The sequence below is a fragment of the Bison bison genome, unplaced genomic scaffold (assembly GCF_000754665.1).
Source record: "Bison bison bison isolate TAMUID 2011002044 unplaced genomic scaffold, Bison_UMD1.0 scf7180017864172, whole genome shotgun sequence".
NCBI classification, from domain to species: Eukaryota; Metazoa; Chordata; class Mammalia; order Artiodactyla; family Bovidae; genus Bison; species Bison bison.
In genome coordinates, this window is record NW_011494744.1 from 1,352,053 (window position 1) to 1,375,627 (window position 23,575).

General features: G+C 40.9%; 1 protein-coding gene across 1 annotated transcript; it reads right to left on the reverse strand.

Moving 5' to 3' along the window:
• Positions 1–494: 494 nt before the first annotated feature.
• CEP55 (centrosomal protein 55kDa) lies at positions 495–21,719 on the reverse strand. Its single transcript, XM_010842188.1, has 9 exons — positions 21,450–21,719; positions 20,165–20,359; positions 17,931–18,206; positions 15,048–15,116; positions 7,183–7,333; positions 5,627–5,940; positions 4,245–4,316; positions 3,460–3,585; positions 495–1,610 (listed from the first exon to the last, which is right to left on the reverse strand). Exons 2-9 carry the CDS (start codon positions 20,345–20,347, stop codon positions 1,410–1,412), a joined length of 1,392 nt encoding a protein of 463 aa, XP_010840490.1. The 5' UTR covers positions 20,348–20,359; positions 21,450–21,719; the 3' UTR covers positions 495–1,409.
• Between the last annotated feature and the right edge of the window lie 1,856 nt (positions 21,720–23,575).

Here is a 23,575-nt window from a genome sequence, read left to right on the forward strand (position 1 = left end):
TGGAAAGAGTAATTTTTCAGGAATCATTTCATACAAACCAAAATGGTAGTGGCTCTAACAACCACTCCCATTGGGAGTCAGGGCCTCCCTCATGTTCCTACAAACCTGCTAAGTGACTGGGTAAGTCACGCCCCTCTCTGGGACTCTGTTTCATCAGGGAGTTAAGGTTGGACTAGTTCAGTAGTTCTGTCTTCAGTTTTACCCCAAAATGCATCTAGAGAACTTGTTGATAAGGCATATTCCATGCTTCCCACCCCCCCCCCAGAAACCCTGATTTGGACCTCAAAGAAGGCTGAGCACCAAAGAATTGATGTTTTCGAACTGTGGTGTTGAAGAAGACTTTAGGATCCCTTGGACTGCAAGAAGATCAAACAAACAAATCCTAAAGGAAATCATTTTACACTGTATGTTTATCTGTAACTCTCTGGCACCCTTCTCAGGGCAGAAATCTTAAAAATACCAGTCTATATACATATACTCTCCTCATAGCAAAATTTATTAAATAACTCTTTATTCTTTTCTCCTTTACATTACCAATAGTAGCCCAGTGTTAAGCATTTTAGAAAACCTGAAGAAATTTTAAAAAAAATCTTGGTTTATGCACACATGTATAAAAATATTCAGATAACCAAATATCTGCTCATTACATCACCCAGCTTTCAAGACTGCCAAAAATAAATAAATAAAACATTTGCATATCAAAAGAGAGGGCTCGGTGGTTTTGTTAAAAATTCATTTTAACAATTTTAGCTAACTAACATGTGCTGATGAAATTCAAGTTAAAGGTATAGCCAGTTAACATCACAGAAAGCACTGTGTGGCTAGTAAGGAGTATTCCTTAAACAGAATCTACTTTGTGCTTCAAACACAGCTAGGTCTACAGTTTCAACAGTAAGCAGCAATAAAGATGAAGAAAACACCCAACTTTTCTAATAACTGCTCTATCATAGAAAGGAAATATAAATGAAAAGAAAAAAGTATCACCATCTCTTCACAAAGGACATCAAAGTCAGAATGGTAGGTTTATGAAGTGCTTGGATTAAAAAATAATAACAATAAAGATCCCTGGTTAATTGCCTTTGATTTTTTAAAAATCTTATAAACATAAAATATTTGCTTGTTGGTGTAACAGATTTGACCTACAAGCAATAACCTGAACTATCTTTTCTTCATCAAGTACTTTAACAGTGCAAAATGTTGGCGGTCTCAGCATTCAATGCTTGGAAATGCAAAGCAGGCAAAAAAACAAAAACAAAAACAAAACACAATGATTCACTGCTATGCTAGAGTCTTAAAGGTAGACAGGCAGTTTCTGATGTGAGGTGAAATAAGCAATTCAAAATGTCCATTAGCTAACATAAGATACAGTATTGAATCTTTTGGCACAAAAACAAAGAATAATCACATTGCTACTTGGAACAGTATTCAACGTGGACGAGTAGATCTCGGTGTTCAGTGGCTGGATATTGGATATTGCACTTAGGACATTCCACCAGGCTTTCATTTAACGCAGCAGTGGGACATTTTGGTGAGGCGACTTTTCCTCTGTTTTCAGTCTCCTTTTGGAAAGTGACTAATGGCTCTGTGAAGGCAAACTCACGAATCTGCTTCTGAAAAATAAGTGTCAAATGAACACGGTTTGTATAGATGGCCTACCATTCAGCAGTTGTAACTGCTCCATAGATACTCCAGTTGCTTCAGCCCTCTAGCTAGATTTTCTTCTGAATCTCTCCGGTCACTGGTATTACACTGGTAACTTATGAGGTGGTTACACATGAATGCAAAGTTGCTTCAGTAGTGTCTGACTCTTTGTGACCCTATGGATGGTAGCCTACCAGGATTCTCTGTCCATGGGATTATCCAGGCCAAGAATCCTGGAGTGGGTTGCCATGCCCTTCTACAGAGGATCTTCCCTACCCAGAGATCAAACCCACATCTCTCATGTCTTCTGTATTGGCAGGCAGATTCTTTACCACTAGCACCACCTGGGAAGCCCTTACGAGGTTGTTATATATCACTGAAATTACCCAGGATGTACTAGGATCAGGCATTTACATAGCAGGTTTTATTAAAATGCTTAGAGTCACATGTAAAGGTGGGCCTACGGGCAATGCTGACAAAGATTGCTAGGTTAAAGACGGGCAACTTCAGCAATAAAGAACTGCATGGAATTAAGAGTGGCAAAAAATTTTAGCAGGTCAAACAGGTTATACACAGGAATGACTAAGATACTGTATAATTCATTTGTGATGTCTCATTTTCATGTTTTTTTCCCTGAGAAATTTAGAACAGTCAGTAACTAAAAATGAACATTTTATAGCATACTGTAAAGACGAATGGTAGGAAAATGAAGAAAAATACAGGAAAATTATAGATTCATTTGTATACTCTTTGGCTTCCTGTACTTTGATAAATAGTCATAAATAGGAATGAATTATAAATTTCAATTTTAAATATTATGATAAAAATCAATGACATAAACAGAGCCAAAAATGTATTTTCTGTCTTTTATTCATAAAGAAATTGCAAATGATTTTAAAAACTGCTTTTTTCTCTTTTGAAAACTGAGGAATTCTATTTGTAACATTTCACCCTGTGCAAATATTCTGCAATACAAGGATCATATACAAAATATGGGCTAATGGGACAGACCCTAACAGGTTTAGTCCAGGGCTTACTGTGTGGTTCTTTAGCTTCTAATTTGTGTCCAACTCTTTTGCAGCTCCATGGGCTGTAGCCCACCAGGCTCCTCTGTCCATAGAATTTCCCAAGCAAGAATACTAGAGTGGGTTGCCATTTCCTTCTCCAGGGGATCCTCCCCACCCAGGAATCAAATGATCTCCTGCATTGGCAGGTGGATTCTTTACTACTGAGCCATCAGGGAAGTCCCTCAAAGCTTATTAGTAGAATGAAAATAGGTAAATCAAAACCATTTCCTTAAAGAAGCAATGTTATTAAAAAGGTTAATGTTTTAAAAGGTTATGTGTTCAAGTTAATCCACAGAACGTGCTTAATTCAGTATGCCTACAAGAGTGTATTAACAGTAATAGTCCATTAGCCCTAAAAGCAGCAATTTTTTCTTTCTTTTTTTTGTTTAAAGAGAAAAGCACAATTTCAGTTCAGAATCTAAAACTGCCCTGCCTTGCTGCCTTTGTCCCCCAGACCAAGCTCTGTTCAGTGCCTCCAGAATCACAGAGCCCAGAGTGGGTGGGGATGATCCCAGGCACTGGTAATGTTATCATTACCAAGAGGCCAGTAATGTCCCTCTGTCTAGTACTTTGAACTGATGCTCAAAGGGCAGATGCTTCAAATGAGGCAAGGGATTTGATTTGACTAATTTAAGAAACAGCTATTCTTAAACTGTATCCTTCTATTTTGGGAACTGCTTTGACATATAAATAGAAAGATGGCAGAAAAAGAAAGATGAAATAAGTTTTTGTCTAACCATTCCAGACTCACCAAGGATTCCAACTGTGTTATTTGATTTCTTGCTTTGTGGAGCTCCTTAAGAATCACATGCAATTGATGTTGCATATTTTGACGGTCAAGTTTTTCATTTTCAAAGTCTAAAGTACATGCCTGCATCTGGAAAAAAGTGCCCAAGACAAGACAATGACAGCTACTGTATACTGTCTAGTTTTCCTGACTGGATGTTTCTTTAGTATCATAAGAAAAAAATATGTTGTGCCATCAGAGCAAGAACTCCTCTGAGTACAGGGAGATATTGATACATGAAGAAGCTCTGTCCAAGGAGCAAAGCCAAAGTGTGAGGTCTAAGTGAGTGAGGAGCAGCTTAAGAAGTTGCTGGTTAGAATCTGTCCTCCTCATCCTCCTTTTTGTGGGGAAGGGAAGGAGATGGCTGTTCCTTGGTTTCAAATATACTAAAAATCTCTGGTCTCTGAGAGTAACTGGTCTCTCTTTGAGTTCTACTTGAAGTTATCAAGTAGTTCTATTAGGAACATCCTGTCAGACTACCAGCCATTTAGGGAAGAAGAAATTTTGCTAAGGCAAACATCTACCTGTCAAGAAAATTGCCATGTCACCTTAGAGAATTCGGTTTAGCCTAAAGGTAGTAATGGGAATATACGGCTCGCACAAGTCGGCACTTTCAATATTTTTGTTAAAGTTTTTAAAAAAACATTTTCTAGAACTTACAAATGGTTCTTCATACAACAGTGTAAACATGAGGAAAAATTCCATTTCTCAAAGGTTAAACTGAATGTAGAAGGAACCCTCATGAGTACCTGTTGTTCCAACAGAGCTACCCTTGTTTGTTCCTCCTGCTGCTTTATCAGAGACGTGTAAAGAAACTGGACCTGTAGGATGTAAATAGAACCAACACTGTCACATCAACATTTTATAGCTTGACCTTGACCTAGGATGTGTGAAAGGCTCACAAATGTCACATCTCTAACCAGGGCAACACCTGCTCTTCTGGGTGAATCCTAGCTGTGGTTGGACAGCTATCTATGCAAGCAGCTGAGCAGTACCGCCCCGGCCGAGTTCCCTGAGGCATAGACTGAATGTAGACAAAAAGCACTAAGTCGCAGTGGACAAGCAGGTCCTAACATCCACTGATATTTCTGAGTAGGATAAGAAAGCAGAGCTTGGCCTCCTCAGCCACAGAGTTGGAGCAAAATTTTCAATCATTTCTGCTTAATCTTTTGTAAATATCACTGCTCACACCTCTAGGCAGAAGTGAGCATGGTAAAGACTGAGAAGGCAAATGTTATAGACCATTTTTTCCCTCTCACTCAAATTTTGGAGGATTTTAGAAATAACTACTCTAAGAGTAGCAGTAGCTAACATTTACCTAGCCCTTTAATTTACAAAGCACTTTCACCTTCTCTCAGCTGACCTTCACAAGAGTCCTATGAGGTGAGAAGAGGTTATAAGATTTATTATTATTAATTTGACACACAAAAAACCTGTCAGTCAGAGAAGTTAGCTGATTTTCCTCAGGCCACACATCGTTGAGGAGAGACCTGGGATAGACTCCAAATTATGTGTTTTCCATTATTTCATGCTGCCGGGAAAAATTTAATAAGTTTCTCTTGAAATAGTACTGAATTCTAATAAATCTAATCTAGTAATGCCAGCATTACTGAGACAAACATTCCAGATCTGGCTATGAGCATAGTGAGAACATGGGAGGTATATAGTGAATTAACTTGAGAACAGTTCACAGTGCCAGCCTAGGAATCAACCTGGGTCCTCCTCTTTCAGCTTCCCACACATGCCCACCCCCTCCTCACCCCCCTTTTTTGGCTTCTCACACATGCCCACCCCCTCCTCACTCAGAACCTTTGTGTCTGTGATCTCTTCATCAGGAGGGAATTCCCAGTCACTCACCTCGCTGGTGCCTTCTCGCCATCAGCTTTGTCCAAATACCATCTCCTCAGTGAGGCCTTCGCTGGCCTCAGTTTCTCTTGATCATACTACCCTGTTTTATTTAGGTACTTGCTTATGGTCTGTCTCCCTTCTTAGCGTGAACTCCTAATGAGGGGGTAGGAACTTGTGTTGTTCCATGCTGGTTCCTGAGTAGTTAAAATAGCCCCTGACACCTAGTAAGTACCATGAAAATTCTGGATTATGAACCATGGAAAACCGTGCTAGTTAGACTCACCCGAGATAACAGCTCCTCAGATCTTTTCTTCTCTTCTTCAAGTTTTTCCCTGGCAAGATCATTCTCTTCCTTGAGCCTCTGTATTTTCTCTGTTTTATGCCTGTCATCTTCTAGATGTTGTACATCTGCCTTTCTTTGTGAACACAACAGTTGATTTAAATCTTGCACTTCTTTTTGGGTTTCTTCATATTTTCTTCGAAATTCACTCAGTTCAAAATTCAGCTGAGTTATGGTTTGTCGTTCCACTTCAAGATCTTTTTTTGCATTTTCCAAGAGATGGTTATAATATTTTTGCTTTTCTTCTTGAAGATAACCTGTGACAAACACATCATGGCACAAAATAGGTAATTCTACAAATTACAAAATAGGTAATTTTCCTGAAGAAATAAATGTAAATATGTTTCTGTAAGCATGATTGCATTTTTTCCTCATCTTCAAAAATAAAGACTCAAGAGACAGGGATCATGGTTGATGTTTGACAAAACAAGAAACAGAAGTTCAGGTATACTACTTGAAGTTAAAAAATGAATAGATAGAAGAATCAGAAACAGTAATAGAATTATTCTGAGGAGGGGGAATGTCACTAATGTCTAAAGAAAACAAACCAACAAATAGAGATATTAATGCATATACCACTTTGATAAAACACAGAGAGAGAGAGAAAGAGAGAGACAATGAGAGGGAGAAAGAAAAATCATATTACCAAAGGAAAAAGCTAGACTTCACCCATAATTAAAAACCTACTTTTATGTGTAGCAAATTTATACAGGCAATACAGCAGTAACTTTGTCCCCTGAGGGATAAACAGTTTTGAATTCTCTAGAGACATTCCTTTCATACTGTTTTAGCATTAGCTTCATTTTAAATATTCCGATGCGAAGCTCTGAGATTATGAGCCTTCTCTTTCTATAATTCAAGGCTCCAGTGCCAGTGGGGCTGTCAGTCACTTAAATGAGAGCCTTGCACAGAGCTTGGCTCATCACCTGGAACTGCTGCGTCTATTTGTAAAACGAGAATAATGATCCTTTCTGCCCCCGCTCTTAGGCTCTTGTGAAACTCAATGGAGATCAGTGTCAGAGAAGCTACAAAACCTTTGGCAAACAGCATCACTGATAAGAACTTCACCTCAGTTCTAGGGTGAGATTCAAATGATTGAAGGATCATGTATAAAAATGTAATCTTTCTCCTAGAGTTGATATGAATAACTGCTAAAGGGAAGTGGAATAACAAGATAGTCACTGACAAGGCTAGCACCAGGGGAAATGAAGCTGGAGCAGGACTTTGAAGGAGGGAAAGGATTTGCAAGGTGGAAAAAGCCTAACGTGCCTGCAGAGCTGCAAGATCCCTTTACCCTGTGCCTCTCGCCCTCTGGTGTCAGAAAACAATGGGAGATGAATTCAGAAGGTTGGCTAAAATGGGATTTCTTACTTCAAGGCTAGCAGACTTGCTCTTGTTTTACTTTATAACACAGATCTATAAGAATCTAAATTTGATGCATCTCTCTTTTTGGAAAATGTCAGGCAGGCCAACCCAGAAGAACATTTTTACACCAGTACCTTCTGATTCAGTCTTTTTTGTCTGCTGCGGGAGTGTCTGAGGGGCTGTTTCCAGCTTCTGTTCCAACTCAAAGATTTTCGCTAGAAGTGCTTTCACGTAGGCCTCTCGCTGCTGATCATACACAAGCCACTGCTGATTTTTCTCCAGAGCCTCACAGTGCAAATGAAAGCAAATCAATAATCAAAACCCAAACCCTTCAGATGGATAAGAGACCACACGTGACGCAGTCTTTTCCAGCACATAAATACTCGATGGCTCATATCACAGAATGATTCCAAGCATCACTGTAAAGCTTTCCACACAGAGACACATTCCAAGGCCACATGTCTTCAGAATGCCAAAGAACATGGCCAAGTCATGTCCACACAGAGTTACGGTCATCTGTGCACTGACTCTACAGTTTGCCTCATGTCGGTGCCCACATCATTCTCTGTTAACAGAATGTCTTTGTGGCAGAGGTGGAGGCGCAGTGCTCAGGTACTCTTTCTCTTTCAGAGGTATTTCCACCCACCCGAGGGCTCTGCCTGCGGGCTCTCCAAGGGGTGGACAGAGGCTCTGCCAGGCGTGCATCCTGCTCTGGCAGTGCCACCCCCGCCTGCCACCCCGCCTTAGTCCTGGGCCTTCCTCTTCCTTTCACAGATGTGGCTCCCCAATAAACTGCACTGCTGACTACTCCATCTCGTGTTTGCCTCCCGGAGAATCAAACTCAAACATCACCCTCTTTCTTTATCACCGGTTTTCATCTTTTAAAGCTCAAAAATCCCCAAATGGGACCTTTCATCTAGTTTGTATACAGGTTTAGGAACTCAGTTGTTATAAACACATACATACATATTTTAAAAACTCATTTTACCAACCATCATCAGCTTTTTTCTGTGTTTGCTTTTTCAAATAGATTGTGCGTGCTTAGTCGTTCAGTTGAGTTCTACTCTTCATAATCCCATGGACTACAGCCTGCCAGGCTTATCTGTCCATGGAGTTTTCCAGGCAAGAATACTTGAGTGGGTTGCCATTTCCTACTCCAGGGGATCTTCCTCACCCAGGCATTGAATCCATTATCTCCTATGTCTGCTGCATTGCAGGCAGATTTTTTTATATTAAGTTCCTTGAAGTGGCAGACTGTGTTCTTCCGAAAGGACTCCCAGCTTTTGCATACAATGTATAGTCAAGAAATTATTTGAATGATGGACAATATTAATAAAATAAGCAGTGTCTATTTAAGTTAGCTGGTAACAGAGAAAGTGGTTTACCATTACTGCTCATGTTCACTTTTCATTTCAGTTACATCTTTCCTACAAGAACCTCGGTACACTTTACCAGCCACCTAGCATAAGTTGGAAAATTTTATAAAATCTCATCTACATTTTCTGTGGCTCATTCCACCTGATCTGTGGCAAGATATTAGCAAATATTCACATAAGAAGCTACATTACCTTTAGTGGATAAATCAAGGTAACATATATGGACAGGGGTGTATAGGTTTATGAAAGGCTTTAGTATGCATTTTATTTATTTATTTTTGGCTGCACTGGGTCCTCGTTGTGGTGCATGGGCTTCTCTACTTGCAGAGAGTGGGGGCTTCTCTCTAGTTGTGGCGTGTGGGCTTCTCACTGCAGTGGCATCTTTTGTTGCAGAGCATTGGCTCTATACTCTCAGGCATTAGTAGTTGAGGCTCACAGGCTTAGACACCCCGCAACATGTGGTATCTTCCCGGACCAGGGATCAAACCCATGCCCCTTGCATTGCAAGGTGGATTCTTAACCCCTGGGCTACCAGGGAAGCCCAGATTTATGAAATTTTTTAGTGAAAAATTCTACTTATATTTTGATTGTTTTTTTTTTAATTTTATTTTTTAACTTTACAATATTGTATTGGTGATATTTTGATTGTTAACTGGGACAAATTCATATATACTCTGACTCTAACTCTCACTGGTCTTAACCACTGGATCCTTGGAAATTCAGTCAAAGGCAAAGCCTGCCAGGGCTGTACACAACTGCATAAACACCTCCCCCTCATCCATACCCCCTGTTTTGCCAGTAGCAGCAGGACAGAAATTCAAGTTGAAAGCTAGCAAAGAAGATTCACCTGTCAGTAGCAGAGGGAAAACGAAGTCTTGAAATGCTTATACTTTAGCACCAAAATGAGATATTACAACTCTTCTCCCCTTTCCAATCGAAGTCTTCCATCCAAGAGCATGGAAAGTGAAAGCTGCTCAGTCGTGTCTGACGCTTTGAGACCCCAGGGTCTACATATAGTCCATGGAATTCTCCAGGCCAGAATACTGGAGTGGGTAGCCTTTCCCTTCTCCAGGGGATCTTCCCAATCCAGGGATCGAACTCAGGTTTCCCACATTGCAGGCAGATTCTTTACCAGCTGAGCCACAAGGGAAGCCCAAGAATACTGAAGTGGGTAGCCTATCCCTTCTCCAGAGGATCTTCCCGACCCAGCAATCAAACAGGGGTCTCCTGCATTGCAGGCGGATTCTTTACCAACTGACCTATCAGGGGCTGCCTCTTTTTTTTCTATGTTTCTGGGAGGCTGAGGAAATAAGTCTCAATTACTACTTGTGTAAAGAGAACATGCACAGCTAAATCTAATGTCACAGGCGTAAAATGTTAAGGGCCCCAGAAGGAGGTACACACAGTGATACTAAAACCCCTTCGCCAATGGCCAAGCTCATTGGTAATGAGCCCTCTGCCCGTGCCACTTGTGCTAAGACTTGCCTAACATGAAAGTGTGAGTCACTGTCATGTCTGACTCTGCGACCCCATGGACTGTAGCCACCAGGCTCCTCCGTCCACGGGATTCTCCAGGCAAGAATACTGGAGTGGGTTGCCATTTCCTTCTCCAAGGGATCTTCCTGACCCAGGGACTGAACCCAGTTTTTCCATACTGCAGGCAGACTATTTACCATCTGAAGCCCCAGAGAAGCCAAGACTCACATGAACGTTACTCGGTCATGTCTGACTACTTGTGACCCCCTGGACTGTAGCCTGCCAGGCTGCTCTATCCATGGAATTCTCCAGGCAAGAATACTGGAGTGGGTAGCTGTTCCCTTCTCCAGGGGATCTTCCCAACCCAGGGATCGAACCCAGGTCTCCCACATTGCAGGTGAATTCTTTACCATCTAAGCCACCAGGGAAGCCCAAGACTTATCTACCCCCACAGAAATACCTGCTTGGGCAGTGGCTCACCATTGGATCTTGGTAATTTGGGGATTTATAAATCCTCACTTGGAGGCTGATTTCCTCATCAAGAACAGTGAGAGGAGACACAGGCCATGACCAATAGCTTTAGGTCAATTAATATAATGATCACTTAATATTTTGAGGCAAAATAGCTATAGCTAGTAAGTTCAGTTCAACCTCTTCCTCTATCCCCCGAAGTGCTAAGTTGTTTTAATTATATTAATAACAGAATATTTTAAAGCTTCGGGACAACACTTGCTGAAACTGAAGCTAGGTTCCCTTAGGCTGACATTAAAATTGTCCACAATCTGCCACTTCCCATCTCTTCAAAGCACAGCCTGGCCTTTCCTTTCCTTCACTGCTTCCTTGTTGTCTACACAATAATGCACACCCTCTGTGCCTCTTCCCTTCATGCAGTCCCTTCCTATGTCATCTGCCCACTTAAATTCCACATTACATCACGTTCCAGTGAGTCCAGGCTTATCTCTCAAGGCTCCTCACCATAACTCTCCTTATCAAGCTTCCCCTCCTTTGAAAGCAACTAGTGATTTTTGTGTGCATTCAGTCTACTTGGCATCTTATACTCATGAACTCTTGATTACTTCCTGATGATACTTCTTATCTTAACTATACCCTGAGCCCTCTGGACAGCTGGGCACAGGCTTGTTTAGATATTTTATTTCACAGTTCCTTATTTGTGTTTCTGTACCTAGAAGCTGCCTGATAAATGTTTGTGAATGATGTTAACAACATGGGTGGAGAAAATGCCTGCAAGAACCAGAAAGCCGTGTAGACCTAGACCGGAGTTTGAGAGTGTTCACAGAAGGGAGGAGAGAACAAGAAGGAATCTAGCAGTTCCTTACACACAGTAGAACAATACATTTAGTGATTCAAAAAGAATAAAACACTTTCAAAAATCTATTACTCATTAAGTAATGCATGAAAATGTAATCAAAACATCTTGTCATAGAACTATCCTAACTATTTCTGTAGTCTTACAAGTGCATAATATGTATCCTTTGTGTCATAATTAATCCTTGACCTGGGGGAATTAATTATTATCAATGATTAAAGTGTGGCAGCCAGGAGGTATGAGTTTTTATCCTTCAGGGCTGCCAGAAAAGAGATGGCACAAATACAAAGTTCTTAACAAAAAAGCTGCTTAGTGTAACTCAACTGAAGTAAAACATACGTGTGTGTGTGTGTGTGTGTGTGTGTGTGTGTGCGCGCGTGCGCGCGCTACTTGCTCAGCCGTGCCCAACTCTGCGACCCCAGGGACTGTATGTAGCCTGACAGGCTCCTCTGTCCATGGAATTCTCCAGACAAGAATACTGGAGTGGGTTGCCATTCCCTTCTCCAGGGGATCTTCCTGACCTAGGGATAGAACCAGGTCTCCCACACTGCAGATTCTTTACCATCTGATCCATCAGGGAAGCCTGATTCTAGTAAATGTGCTGCCAAAGTGAGGATGAGGCATTATTCTAAAGGACCACATGATGGCGATGTTACTTCAATAAAGTAATAAACATTTCTTTACTCCTGATCTCAAGGACTGTGTCTACTTTCATTTCTTTATAGAAGCAACAAAAAGTAGATTTGATAGCTGTCAGTGGATGTTGACATTATGAGTTTTGCATCTTTAGAGTCTTCCTTACATTAGTTATCTCTTCCAGCTTTGTGTCTCTACACATTTGTTAGACATGCATTTATCATGTTCACCCAAGTTATCAATAAAAATACAGAAGTAGGTAAAGTGAAGCTGTGGGGAATGCCATGAAAGCTCTTCTTCCTGCTTTGGCAGGGATCCATTAAATATTTCCTTGGGCAAAAACTCTAAGAGATTGAAATGTTAGCCTATATTGAAAGAAGAAAAAATATGCATCAATTGATAAAACTAGAACACAGATGGTAGATTAGAAGTATTATGTCCATGTTAAATTTATTAAAGGTGGTATCTGTATGGTGGTCATGTAAGAGTATCCTCATTCTTAGGAATATACATTGGAATATACAGGCTGAAAAGGCTATATATATATATGCAACTATTTCATGGTTCAGAAAAAATATTATGTCTGTGTGTGTATGTGTATGTGTGTGGATAGGTGTGGGGACTGAAAGAAAAAGTATAAAATGGGATAAAATGCTAATGAGTTCAATTTTGGTAAAGAGTATGTGGACTTCTGTGTACTATTTTCCATTCTTATAACTTTTCTGTAAACTCGATTTTTTTCCAAATTAAAAATAATTATTATTTATCTTCAGTAATTCTGTTCAAAAGTCAGTTTTGTTTTTTTTTTTTTTGGCTGCACCATGTGTCTTTACAGATCATAGTTCCCCAACAGTGGATCAAAACCATACCCCCCTGCAGTGGAACCCTAGAGTCCTAACCACTGGATCACCAGGGAATTCCCTAAAAATCAGATTTTTTAAATCAAGAGCAAGAAACGCCTATTAAAACCGACATTCAGTTATTTGATTTTAAAGTTACTGACCAACTGGATAATGATTACAGCATTGAAAGTGAAAGTCACTCAGTTGTGTCTGACTCTTTGTGACCCCATGGACTGTCTGTGGGAATTCTCCAGGCCAGAATACAGGAGTGGGTAGCCTTTCCCTTATCCAGGGGATCTTCCCAACCCAGGGATCGAACTCAGGTCTCCCACATTGCAGGCAGATTCTTTACCAGCTGAGCCACAAGGGAAGCCCAAGAACACTGGAGTAGGTAGCCTATCCCTTCTCCAGGGGATCTTTCCAACCCAGGAATCGAACCAGGGTGTCCTGCATTACAGGTGGATTCTTTACCAACTGAGCTATCAGGAATGCAATTACAGCATTAACTCCATGTAATTATTTCAAAATATGAGCCAGATCTAAATGATAGCTGAGGAATGACACAGCTTGACCCTAAGAGAAGCAAAATAGATTTTTAGGACTTATTTTAGCCTAACAAACACTGATTCTTAAACAGGTGGGCAAACTTCTACAGGAAGTTTTGTGGGAGCTCTGCAGAGGGTATAGGATTAGAATGGCTGAGTCCTCCAAAGCCAAATAAAGTGACGGTGTAGACTCTGAGGAGTGAGATTTCTCTTTCCCTGCTCCTCAGTCTTCCAACTATAATTCTCCCCCTGGTCCGAAAGATCTGCTGAGATCCCAAAGGGATAACCAGAGCTTGGCCACCTCTCGCTCCTCAAATGTAAGTTAATGGTTCTCACAGAGCAGTCCTCAGACCACCAACAGTAGCAGCAGCACCTGAAGCTTATTGGAAATGGAGACTCTCAGGTTCTACCCCAGACTAATCATCATTACATAAAAATAACTTTAGTTGATATTTGGAGTAGTTAGCACTGCTGCTGCTGCTGCTGCTGCTGCTGCTAAGTCGCTTCAGACATGTCCGACTCTGTGCGACTCCATAGATGGCAGCCCACCAGGCTCCCCCGTCCCTGGGACTCTCCAGGCAAGAACACTGGAGTGGGTTGCCATTTCCTTCTCCAATGCGTGAAAGTGAAGTCGCTCAGTCGTGTCTGACTCTTCGCGATGCCATGGACTGCAGCCCACTAGGCTCCGTCCATGGGATTTTCCAGGCAAGAGTACTGGAGTGGGGTGCCATAGCCTTCTCTGAGTTAGCACTGAGAAGCCTAAAAATTACACATGGGTTTAAGAAAACAGCATCTATTTTCAGGCACTTTGCTAAAAGAGACACTATAAGATTCAAGAAACTTCACCAGATTCCATCTAGTCATTCTTTCCAGTTGTCTAAATGCTGGGGATAATACATGACATACAAAAAACTTATTTTGATAGTTCTTTAAGAATTGTGTTTCTTCTTTATTTTAGCTACCTCTAGATAAATTACTTTGAAAAGGGTACTCTAGAACCCAGTTATACAGACACTAACGATTTAAATTATTTTCTTGAAAATCAAATAGGCCTCAAGGTATGCCCGGTATGTGAGATAAAACAGGACTCTTAAGAGCATACTTAGATCAGGGTAGACATGCCAGTAATATTTCTGGAATCACAATATCTACCTATTGACCCAATGATTAAATCAAGAATTTCATACTTTGCATATCTAACCTTAAAATTTGAAAAAATACACTGTGACTACTAGTCCTATGTCCCCAATTTATTTAATTTTCAATGCAACCCACCAATCCATTTAAGATATAAGTTTGGAATAATATAGCTAACTTCATATCCAATTCTAGGAAAAAGAAATATTGAATACACAAAGAATGTATTTCTTTTTCAAACTAGGAAAGGAAATCCTGTTTCTAAAGGAATAATTTCAAACTAAAGAGGACATCTAGCATGGATAAACAAAAAGAAAAAAATAATACATATTAAATTACATCACTATAATAAAATTATTGAGCAAATTAGATTTAAGTGAAAACGGGATATTGTTGAGTTATTTGGTAGAAATGGATGATTTATAGCCTAAAGATTTCCAAGGCTTTCCTAGCCATACTTACAGGAACTGGCCCTCTTGTATGCCTCGAAAGAGACTTAAACGTGGTAACCCAGAGAGATGATCTCAAACCATTCATTTCTTCATCTCCTCAAAAGAATTTTTCAAGCTACAGCATTACTGTTGTCAATTTCCATGAAATTTAGTAATAAAGGAATGAGTCCTCTTTAGCCATAACTTAATAAAATAAAAACAAACTTACATCTTTCAGCTGTACTTCCATTTCATGAATATTACTCATTGATGAATTGAAGCAACTTGTAGCCACAGTCTGTAAGTAAATCAATATTAGTTAACATAATTTAAGAACATAAGTTTGCTCATTATACTTACCTTCATAATAAGACAGTATATTTCACATACATCCCAAAATCCAGAACTGGTACATGCCAGGTGATGAGTAGCAGTGCGGAATTAAGATGTCCTGGAGGCCTCCTAAGCAGATTGGACACCCTGAGATTTCGTATCTAATTTGATATCTGATGTCATCTGGACCCCAGAATCACCAGACTAGCCCTCAGTGGATATGAACAGCCCTCTGATTTTCACCAGGAAACCAAACCAAGCAATTGGCCTATTTAAATGAAATCCCGAAAATATTAAATTGTCAAATAAAAGATAAATTTTGTTTTCTAGAATTTATTTATACTCAACATTAGCAATAGTATTAATTAGTATTCATTCATATAGAACTCAAAATATAATTTGTCTCCTCTTTTTTCTTCATTTTTCCAGAGGGAATAAAGAGGGGAAGTAGATGGTAAGTTGGTGGCTCAGATGGTCAAGAATCCACCTGAAGGAGATCCAGGTTTGAGCTCTTGAGTTGGGAAGACCCCAGTATTCTTGCCTGGAGAATTCCCTGGATGGAGGAGCCTGGCAGGCTACAGTCCATGGGGTCACAAGGAGTCGAACACGACTGAGTTGACAACACTTTCATTTTCTAGGTGGTAAGGTACCAAAGCTAACCAACAAAGCTCATAAAAAGCTGCATTTCAGTCTTTTAACAGCTCTGAGGAAAGAGACTTGTGTGAAGGATGGCAAGAAAGCTCAAAATATATATTTTCTTCTCTAGAGGTGCTCTTTTCCCCCTCTCAATTTAGTCCTTCAGGTGGAAACCATGATAGAGATAGTTTATCACATTTCTTTCCTTTTACCCTGGGCACACTGCAAACCACATCTCCCAGCCTTCCCTGTAGTTAGTGAGGTCATGAGACTGAATTCTGTCCAGTGGAATGTAAGCAGAAATGAGATATGCCAATCCGAAGCCTAGACCCCACAGGCTACCCCAGTTCTTCACATGCTCTCTAGCCCACAGCTGTGTATAAAGGATCTGGTGGAGGACTGCACTCTGAGAGATGAGGGAGCCACTAGAAGGAAGGAACCTGGATCTCTGAATGATTCTGTTGAGCAAAGCCTCCTCCACTCCAACTTAAAATAAGCTGTGACATGAGCAGAAAAATAATCACTTGTTGTATAAGACTCTGAGATTTGGAGGTCAGTTGTCAGGTGATTAGATATGCTGACTAGTACAGAAATTAACAGTGAGTATCCCATAGTGATTATATGAATACATTTTTAAAATCATCATTTCTACCAAGATTTATATTTCCATCTTCAAAAGTAGAGAAACTAATTCTTGAGCTTTAAGTAAAAGTGAAAATGAAGTCGCTCAGTCGTGTCCAACTCTTTGCAACCATATGGACTGTAGCCTGCCAGGCTCCTCAATCCATGGGATTTTCCAGGCAATAGTGAAGTAGGTTGCCGGTTCTTCCTCTAGGGGATCTTCCGACACAAGGCTCAAGCCCACATCTTTTGCATTGGCAGGCAAATTCTCTTAGAGTAGGAAGCCCCACTCTAAAGGGGAGATAAAGTACAAAGACCCTTAACATCACTGAAGTATTTATTTGAAAGCAATAGATTTTCTTCTGTAAGTAAGGTTTGGTCACTCAGTGGTGTCCGACTTTTTGCAACCCCATGGACTGTAGCCCACCAGGCTCCTCTGTCCATGAGATTTTCCAGATAAGAATACTGGAGTGGGTTGCCATTCCCATCTCCAGGGGATCTTCCTGATCCAGGAATCAAACCCAGGTATCCTGCAATGTAGGCAGATTCTTTACCATCTAAGCTACCAGAGAAGTGTCCTTTCTTCTGTAGGTAGTGTTAATAGCTGTAGTATTAGTATGATTCATATGTCCAAATTTTCAAGAGAATCAAAGGTCTGATCAGCAAGAAACTATTTATTTAGCACTATGGTGGCTCAGATGGTAAAGAATCCACCTGCAATGCGGGAGACGTGGGTTTGATCCCTGGGTTGGGAAGATCCCCTGGAGAAGGAAATGGCAACCCATTCCAGTATTCTTGCCTGGAGAATCCCATGGATGGAGGAACCTGGTGGGCTACAGTCCATGCAATCACAAAGAGTCAGACACAACTGAGCGACTTTCACTTCACATGCCAGGCACCCTGCTAGGTTATTCACATATATTGTAACATTCAATCTCCAGTACTCTTATCCTCATTTTATTGATGTGCAAACTGAGATTTAGGAGAGGGGTCTGGTGAATTCTAGCATTGTTTCTAAGGCTAGAGAGGTTAAGGAATTTGTTTAGACTCACACAGCTCGAAAGTGGAATCTGAACTCGGAGCTGCCTACCCATAAATCCATGCTCTTTCTACTACACTAGTGACTCTAAAACACAGGACGGGAGAAAAGCACACTTGCTGTTTTAATTGGGTACCTCAAATATGAAAAATAACCAAAAAATGAAGCCATTCTTCTCACAATACAAACTACAGAAAAAAAGAATTCAATAAAATCTTCCTGGCTATTGTAGACACACAGCAGAATCTGTATTCTGAATATTCCCTTGGGCAAAACAATGGTATGGTCAGTGGAGGCAGCCATATTACCTATTTCTGCTTATAGAGAAGAACAGGACTATGGAAAAAAAAAGAGTAAACCTGTTAGTATACTATACTGTTTCACCATTTGACAATCATGTTTTAACAAACCCATTCTTCATAAGAATTACAAACTGTATTAGAAAAGATTAAAAAAAAAATCAGGTTTTAAAGAAATTAGTACCTGCGATAAATGAAGAGTATTGGCTTTGCCTTCAAGTTCAGCAAGCCTTGCAGTTGTAGCAGACAACTGTTTCTTCAACACATCTGTCTCTTCAGACAAGGATTTCAACAGCTGTTCTCTTCTTTCAACTTCCTTGGTTTTCTCTTCCAGCTGTTCAAGCAATGCAGTACTGCTGTGCTTGGCTTTCAGCTGGTCTCTGAGTCGCTGTATTTCTTTGTCCTTCTCTGTGAGGCGATAAACATTCTTCTCTCTCTCAGCTTCAAGGACTCGAATTTTCTAGATATAAACTAAGAAGAATCTTAGAACAAGGCCAGGTCAAACACAAAAATAAACAGTACATTATAACAAGCGTATAGGATGTATTTATTATGTATCAAGTCAGCATTATACCAGATACCAAGACCAGAAAGATGCTCAGAGAGCTCATAGAGAATTAGACCAATACATTAATGCAGTATGATAAGTGCTGTGGTTAAGATATATATAAAATAAACGGGACATGGACACAGAAAGGAGAGACCATCTAGAAAGCTAAAGAAGAGCTGGCTCTCACCTGATTATCTGCTAATCATTCCCCCATCATGCCAATTCTAGTCATCTTAATGGCTAAAAGTTGAGCACACAAAGAAATACATGCTCACTGATGAACTTGAAGCAACAGAATTCAGATATTACAGAATGTTATAGCTGGATAAAAGTACATTCATAAACTTGCTTTTTGTTAATAAATGATTTGGTATCAAATCTAGAAGGTGATCTTCAAAGGAATGTTCAACATTTTCAAGGATTGGCAAGTTAAAGAAGGCATGTTAGTTAAACTTGCTGGCAAAAGGGAGAAAGCACTAATATAGAGATGATAGAAAAAGTAAGTAAAATGGCTTTACATGCTGACAAAGGGAAAAAAGCTTAACAGTTATTCAAAGAGAAATGGGGACATAGAGTTGGATGCTTGTGTGAAAATGATGAGGGGATTTGTAGTTGCCTACTAGCTTAAGACAAGACAGTATTATGACACAGTACCAAAGAGGCCAATACAATTCTAAGATTTCATAGAGTACAGCATCCAGATTAGAGGAAATAATACTACTGTTTGAATCTGTGTTTGTGACTGTGTGCAATCCAGAAGCATTAATTCAAGAGGGAGATGAACACCAGAAAAGTGTTCAGGAAAGTGACCAGGATGAGAAAAAGCCAGTAAAGCTGAAGAATATGGGGCTGGCCTATAGATAAGTAAGAGGCAGCACGATTTCCTTGTATATCTGCATGCATGCATGCTGTCACTTCAGTCGTGTCCAACCCTATGGACTGTAGCCTGTCCGGCTCCTTTGTCCATGGGATTCTCCAGGCAAGAATATTGGAATATCTTTCCATGCCCTTCTCCAGGGGATCTTCCCAACCCAGGGATCAAAACCCCATCTCTTAAATCTCCTGCTTTGGCAGGTGGGTTCTTTACCACTGGCGCCATCTGGGAAGACTTGGACACCTGCAAAGCTGTCAATTGGATTAAAAAAAAGACTTGTTCTATGTAGCTTTAATGGACATAACTAGAACAAACTGGTAGAAGTTATAGGAAGTTTAATTTCAATTGATTATAAAGGGATTTTGACAGCCCTTGCTTGTCAGAAGTAAAATGAACTGGAAAGAGAGCTCTAAGGAAACTACTAGATTCTTTCACCAGATTACAAAATAATCTTTATGTCTAAGAATTGGTGATAGATCATTTCTCCATGCTTGAATAAGAATTCACCTCAATATGTGTTTAAACAAATAATAAATCATTTGGTTTTATGATGTGCCTTATAAAGTAAAATTTAAAGAAATCCAATGATATTATTTAGCATGGATAATTTGTTTTCTAACTATGAAAAATAAAAGTACTCTTGCAAAATAAATTGAACTGATTAAATTTTAAATCCTTCCAGTTCTAATATTCCTAACTCCTTTACAGACTATGTCATAACAAATTGTAAATTAGGGAAATATAGTTTAACAAAACACAAAATGCTGATATCTGTAATGATTTTACCTTAAAAATAAATTTGAAAACAAATATTACTTGTAAAGTAGCCAAAATACATGATTAAATGGGTTTTTAAACCTTCATGCTAAAATCTAAACCCCAAAGGTGACATGATTAGATTTGTTGTTTAAATTTAGTGAACATAAAAACTAGATTATATCATATACTTTCTCATCTTCCATAGTAAAGCTTACTACAGTTTAAAAGGTCTTACCTCCAAAAGTTTGTGTCTGTCTTTATCAATCAGCTTTCCTTTTCCACTTGTGATTTCATCTACCGATGTTTTTAAAGCTGTAATTTCTCCCCTAAATTTTTCTAATGCAGTTTCTGATTTGGAGTTACTAGGCTTTGGTCCCCATTTACTTTTAATTAAATCTTTGGGATTTCTGGAAGACATCTCTGAAAGTGCCTGTAAAAAGAAATCTGAGTTTACAAGGTCAAATCTCAGGTTTGAAAAGATCTAATAACCTATTTACTAAACAGAAGAACATTTCTATGTAAATAAAAGTGATGCCGTGGGGTATGGCTTCTAGCTTGCTAACAACAACATATATATTTTAAATCTGGGTGGTAGATGCATGGAGGTATTCAATATGTCAACCTGTATGTCTGTGTTTGTGTAGGATTCTTATGTGTGTCATACTTCAATAGAAATGTTTCATTTAAAAAAAAATAGAGGGATAACCAATGATTAAGCCGTTAAATGAAACCTGAAAGTTAGATTACAAAGACAAATTTTACTCCAGAATAAAAGGCCAATGACAAATAATATAATTCTGAATAAATGGACATTGAAACATCATTACCTGACATAATGGTGTGCCCTCTGTTTGAGAAGATAGGCCTAGTTCAGTTCTATCTTAACTGTAATGTTCAGAGAGCACAGCGGGCAGAAGTTAGATTTCAGTATGAGGCATTTATAGGAAAAAGAGACCCAGTATTCAAAGAATTCAGGAATGGCAGGAATTAAGAACAAGAAGTAAGGAGAAGCTTTGTTGCTAAGTCATGTCTGACTCTTTTCTGACCCCATGGACTGCCTACCCAAGCTCCTCTGTGCATGGGATTTCCCAAGCAAGAATACTGGAGTGGGCTGCCATTTCCTTCTCCAGGGGATCTTCCCATCCCAGGGATCGAACCTCTTCTCCTGCATTGGTAGGCGAATTCTTTACCACTAAGCCACCAGAAAAGGTTAGCCCTGGATTTCTGTCCATTCTAAGGTGAAAGATTAAGATACCTAGTAGAGGGCACAAAGCATCTATTACAGGCCACGTCTTCTACAAGTGGAGGCAAATCTACAAAAACCTTCACATAAGACCTCCAGTGCGAAGAGAGGCAAAGAAAACTGCAACAACAGGCACCTTTCTTCTCACTTCTGAGGTGAAGTTTGTAGAATAGACATGAAAGTGCTTGCTAATCCGCAAAATGCTGTACTAAGGAAAGGACTTGGCCAAGTCACTAGAACTCCCTGCGCTTGTCTGAAAGAGGATGATAACACTCACGGCAGAGCTGAAAGCGGGGATCCAATCGGCGACGGCCTCCCAGGGACAGGCACAAAGTGAGCGCCAGGGAACGGCGACTGGCTCCAAGGTAGGCAGAGATTGAATCCCAGCCAACGCGATCTCCCACTGATCCCGCCTCCCCCGCGGTCACGCCCGGCCTCAAGGCTGCGGGTCCAGGCCGCCTCCGCCACCCTCCGCGGTCGCCTGCCCGCAGCCAGCCAGCACCTGAGGCGAAGCGCAGCGCTCGAGTCGGCCCAGTCACACCCTTTGGCGCGGGAGCTGCTTCCGGGAGTTTGAATCCCGCGGCTGCGGGGCGGGGGACGTCACTGCCGGCGGGGCGAGGCTCTCCGATTGGCTGCGGTCTCCGGGGGCGGGGGCTGGGACCTGAGCGAGAAAGGAGTGCGGGACGTAGCTGGGCTGCGGGCGGAGGGGTGGAGCTGAAGTGGAGAGGACGGTGCCCAGGCCCGGAAGGCGTCTCCCGGATCCGCCAACGTTTTCTGGGACTTTGTCAATGCTTTTGTGAGGTCTCAGACCTCAACTCAAGGTTTCTTTGTGAAGAACTGATTTGTGTTTATCTGCTTTGGGGCTGAAGCAAATTAGAATGCTGAGAGAGAGAAATCCAGTGACTGAGAGCTGGGACTAACTCGTTCTGCGTCCTTGAGTTTGATTCGCCCTTCTGAGTACCAGTTTCGCCCTCTATGAAATAGGAGAACTGGATTCCACAAGGGGGCACAGCCTCTCTGTTTTCCTCTTGGGGTGAGCCTTCATCCTGCCAGAAATCAGGGTGGAGCCATGTGGAGTGTAGCAGGTGGAAGGATTAATAGGCACGCCCAGTTTGAATGCTGAGATTAGGAGCTCTAGAGGAAGCGAGCTAGGCAGGCGTTTGCTCCAGATTGCTGCCCTCTGGCTTGGCATCTATTGGTTAAATCCGGGTCATGGTTACCTGGACTTTGAGGACTTTTGCTAAAACAAACAGGCACAGAACGCGTTTGGCAGGGCCTGACGTTCTCAGACTGCTGCATAAACTCTAGAGAAAAGGCTACAGAAGCAAACCATCCTCTGAAAGTAGTGTCATACAAGGGTTAAACTCTGGATTAGAAATGAGTTTAGCCTGACTGCCTCTTACTAGCTGTGTGATCTTGAATAAATTATTTAAGCTCTCCGAGCCTCTCAACTTCCTGATTTGTAAAATGATAGTAATATCTACTTCACAGGATATCTACTTCATGTGCATTAAATGAGAGAATCCATGTGAGGTGTATGGTGTTTAGTAAATACTGATGTCAGCCATTATTATATAAAAAGCAACAAATGAAAGTCATTCAGTCGTGTCTGACTAGACAGTCCATGGAATTCTCCAGGCTGGAATACTGGAGTGGATAGAGGTTCTCTTCTCCAGGGGATCTTCCCAACCCAGGAATTGAACCCTAGTCTCCTGCATGGCAGGTGGATTCTTTACCACTGAGATACCTGGGAAGCTCCACACCACCCCCCCCACCCCCACCCCCCACCCCGCGAAAGCAACAAACTCCTATGTCAAATAGAGTGGATGAGAAACCATGTAGAGAATTTTAAAGAATAAAAGAAAAGGCAAGAAGATAACGTTTGGTCTATGCTTCCAAGGAGCTCACATTTCTGATGGAAAAATTAGAATCGGGCTCTTTCATATCTGTTGTATTAATTTATCAAATGGAATTAAGAGTGGGAGGAAGTTGAGGCAAAGGATTAGTAAAGCTGTGAATTCTATGCATTGCCTAGAGTTGAAAGCAAGGGCAAAATTAGTCTCCCTAGAAATTTATAAATGTCGGATGAGAGAGAGAAAGGTCTGACTGCTCAGCTTGGTGTCAAATGGGGAGAGAAAAGACAGGAATTGGTAGGAACTGTGTGAAGAGGGGAGGCACCTGATAGACAGGGGTCTGGTGCCTGGGCCTGCTGGGCCAGACACCCCAGTTACACATCTGCTCCCCAGGACCCCTTCTTTTGGCAGGGACTTCCCCCATGACTGGGGACCCCCTGAGAAAGAGGAGTAGGCAGGAGGCTCATTGGCCTACCTATCAGCTGATTTCTCAACAGAAACTCTACAGGCCAGAAGGAAATGACACAGTATATTTAAAGTGGTGAAAGTG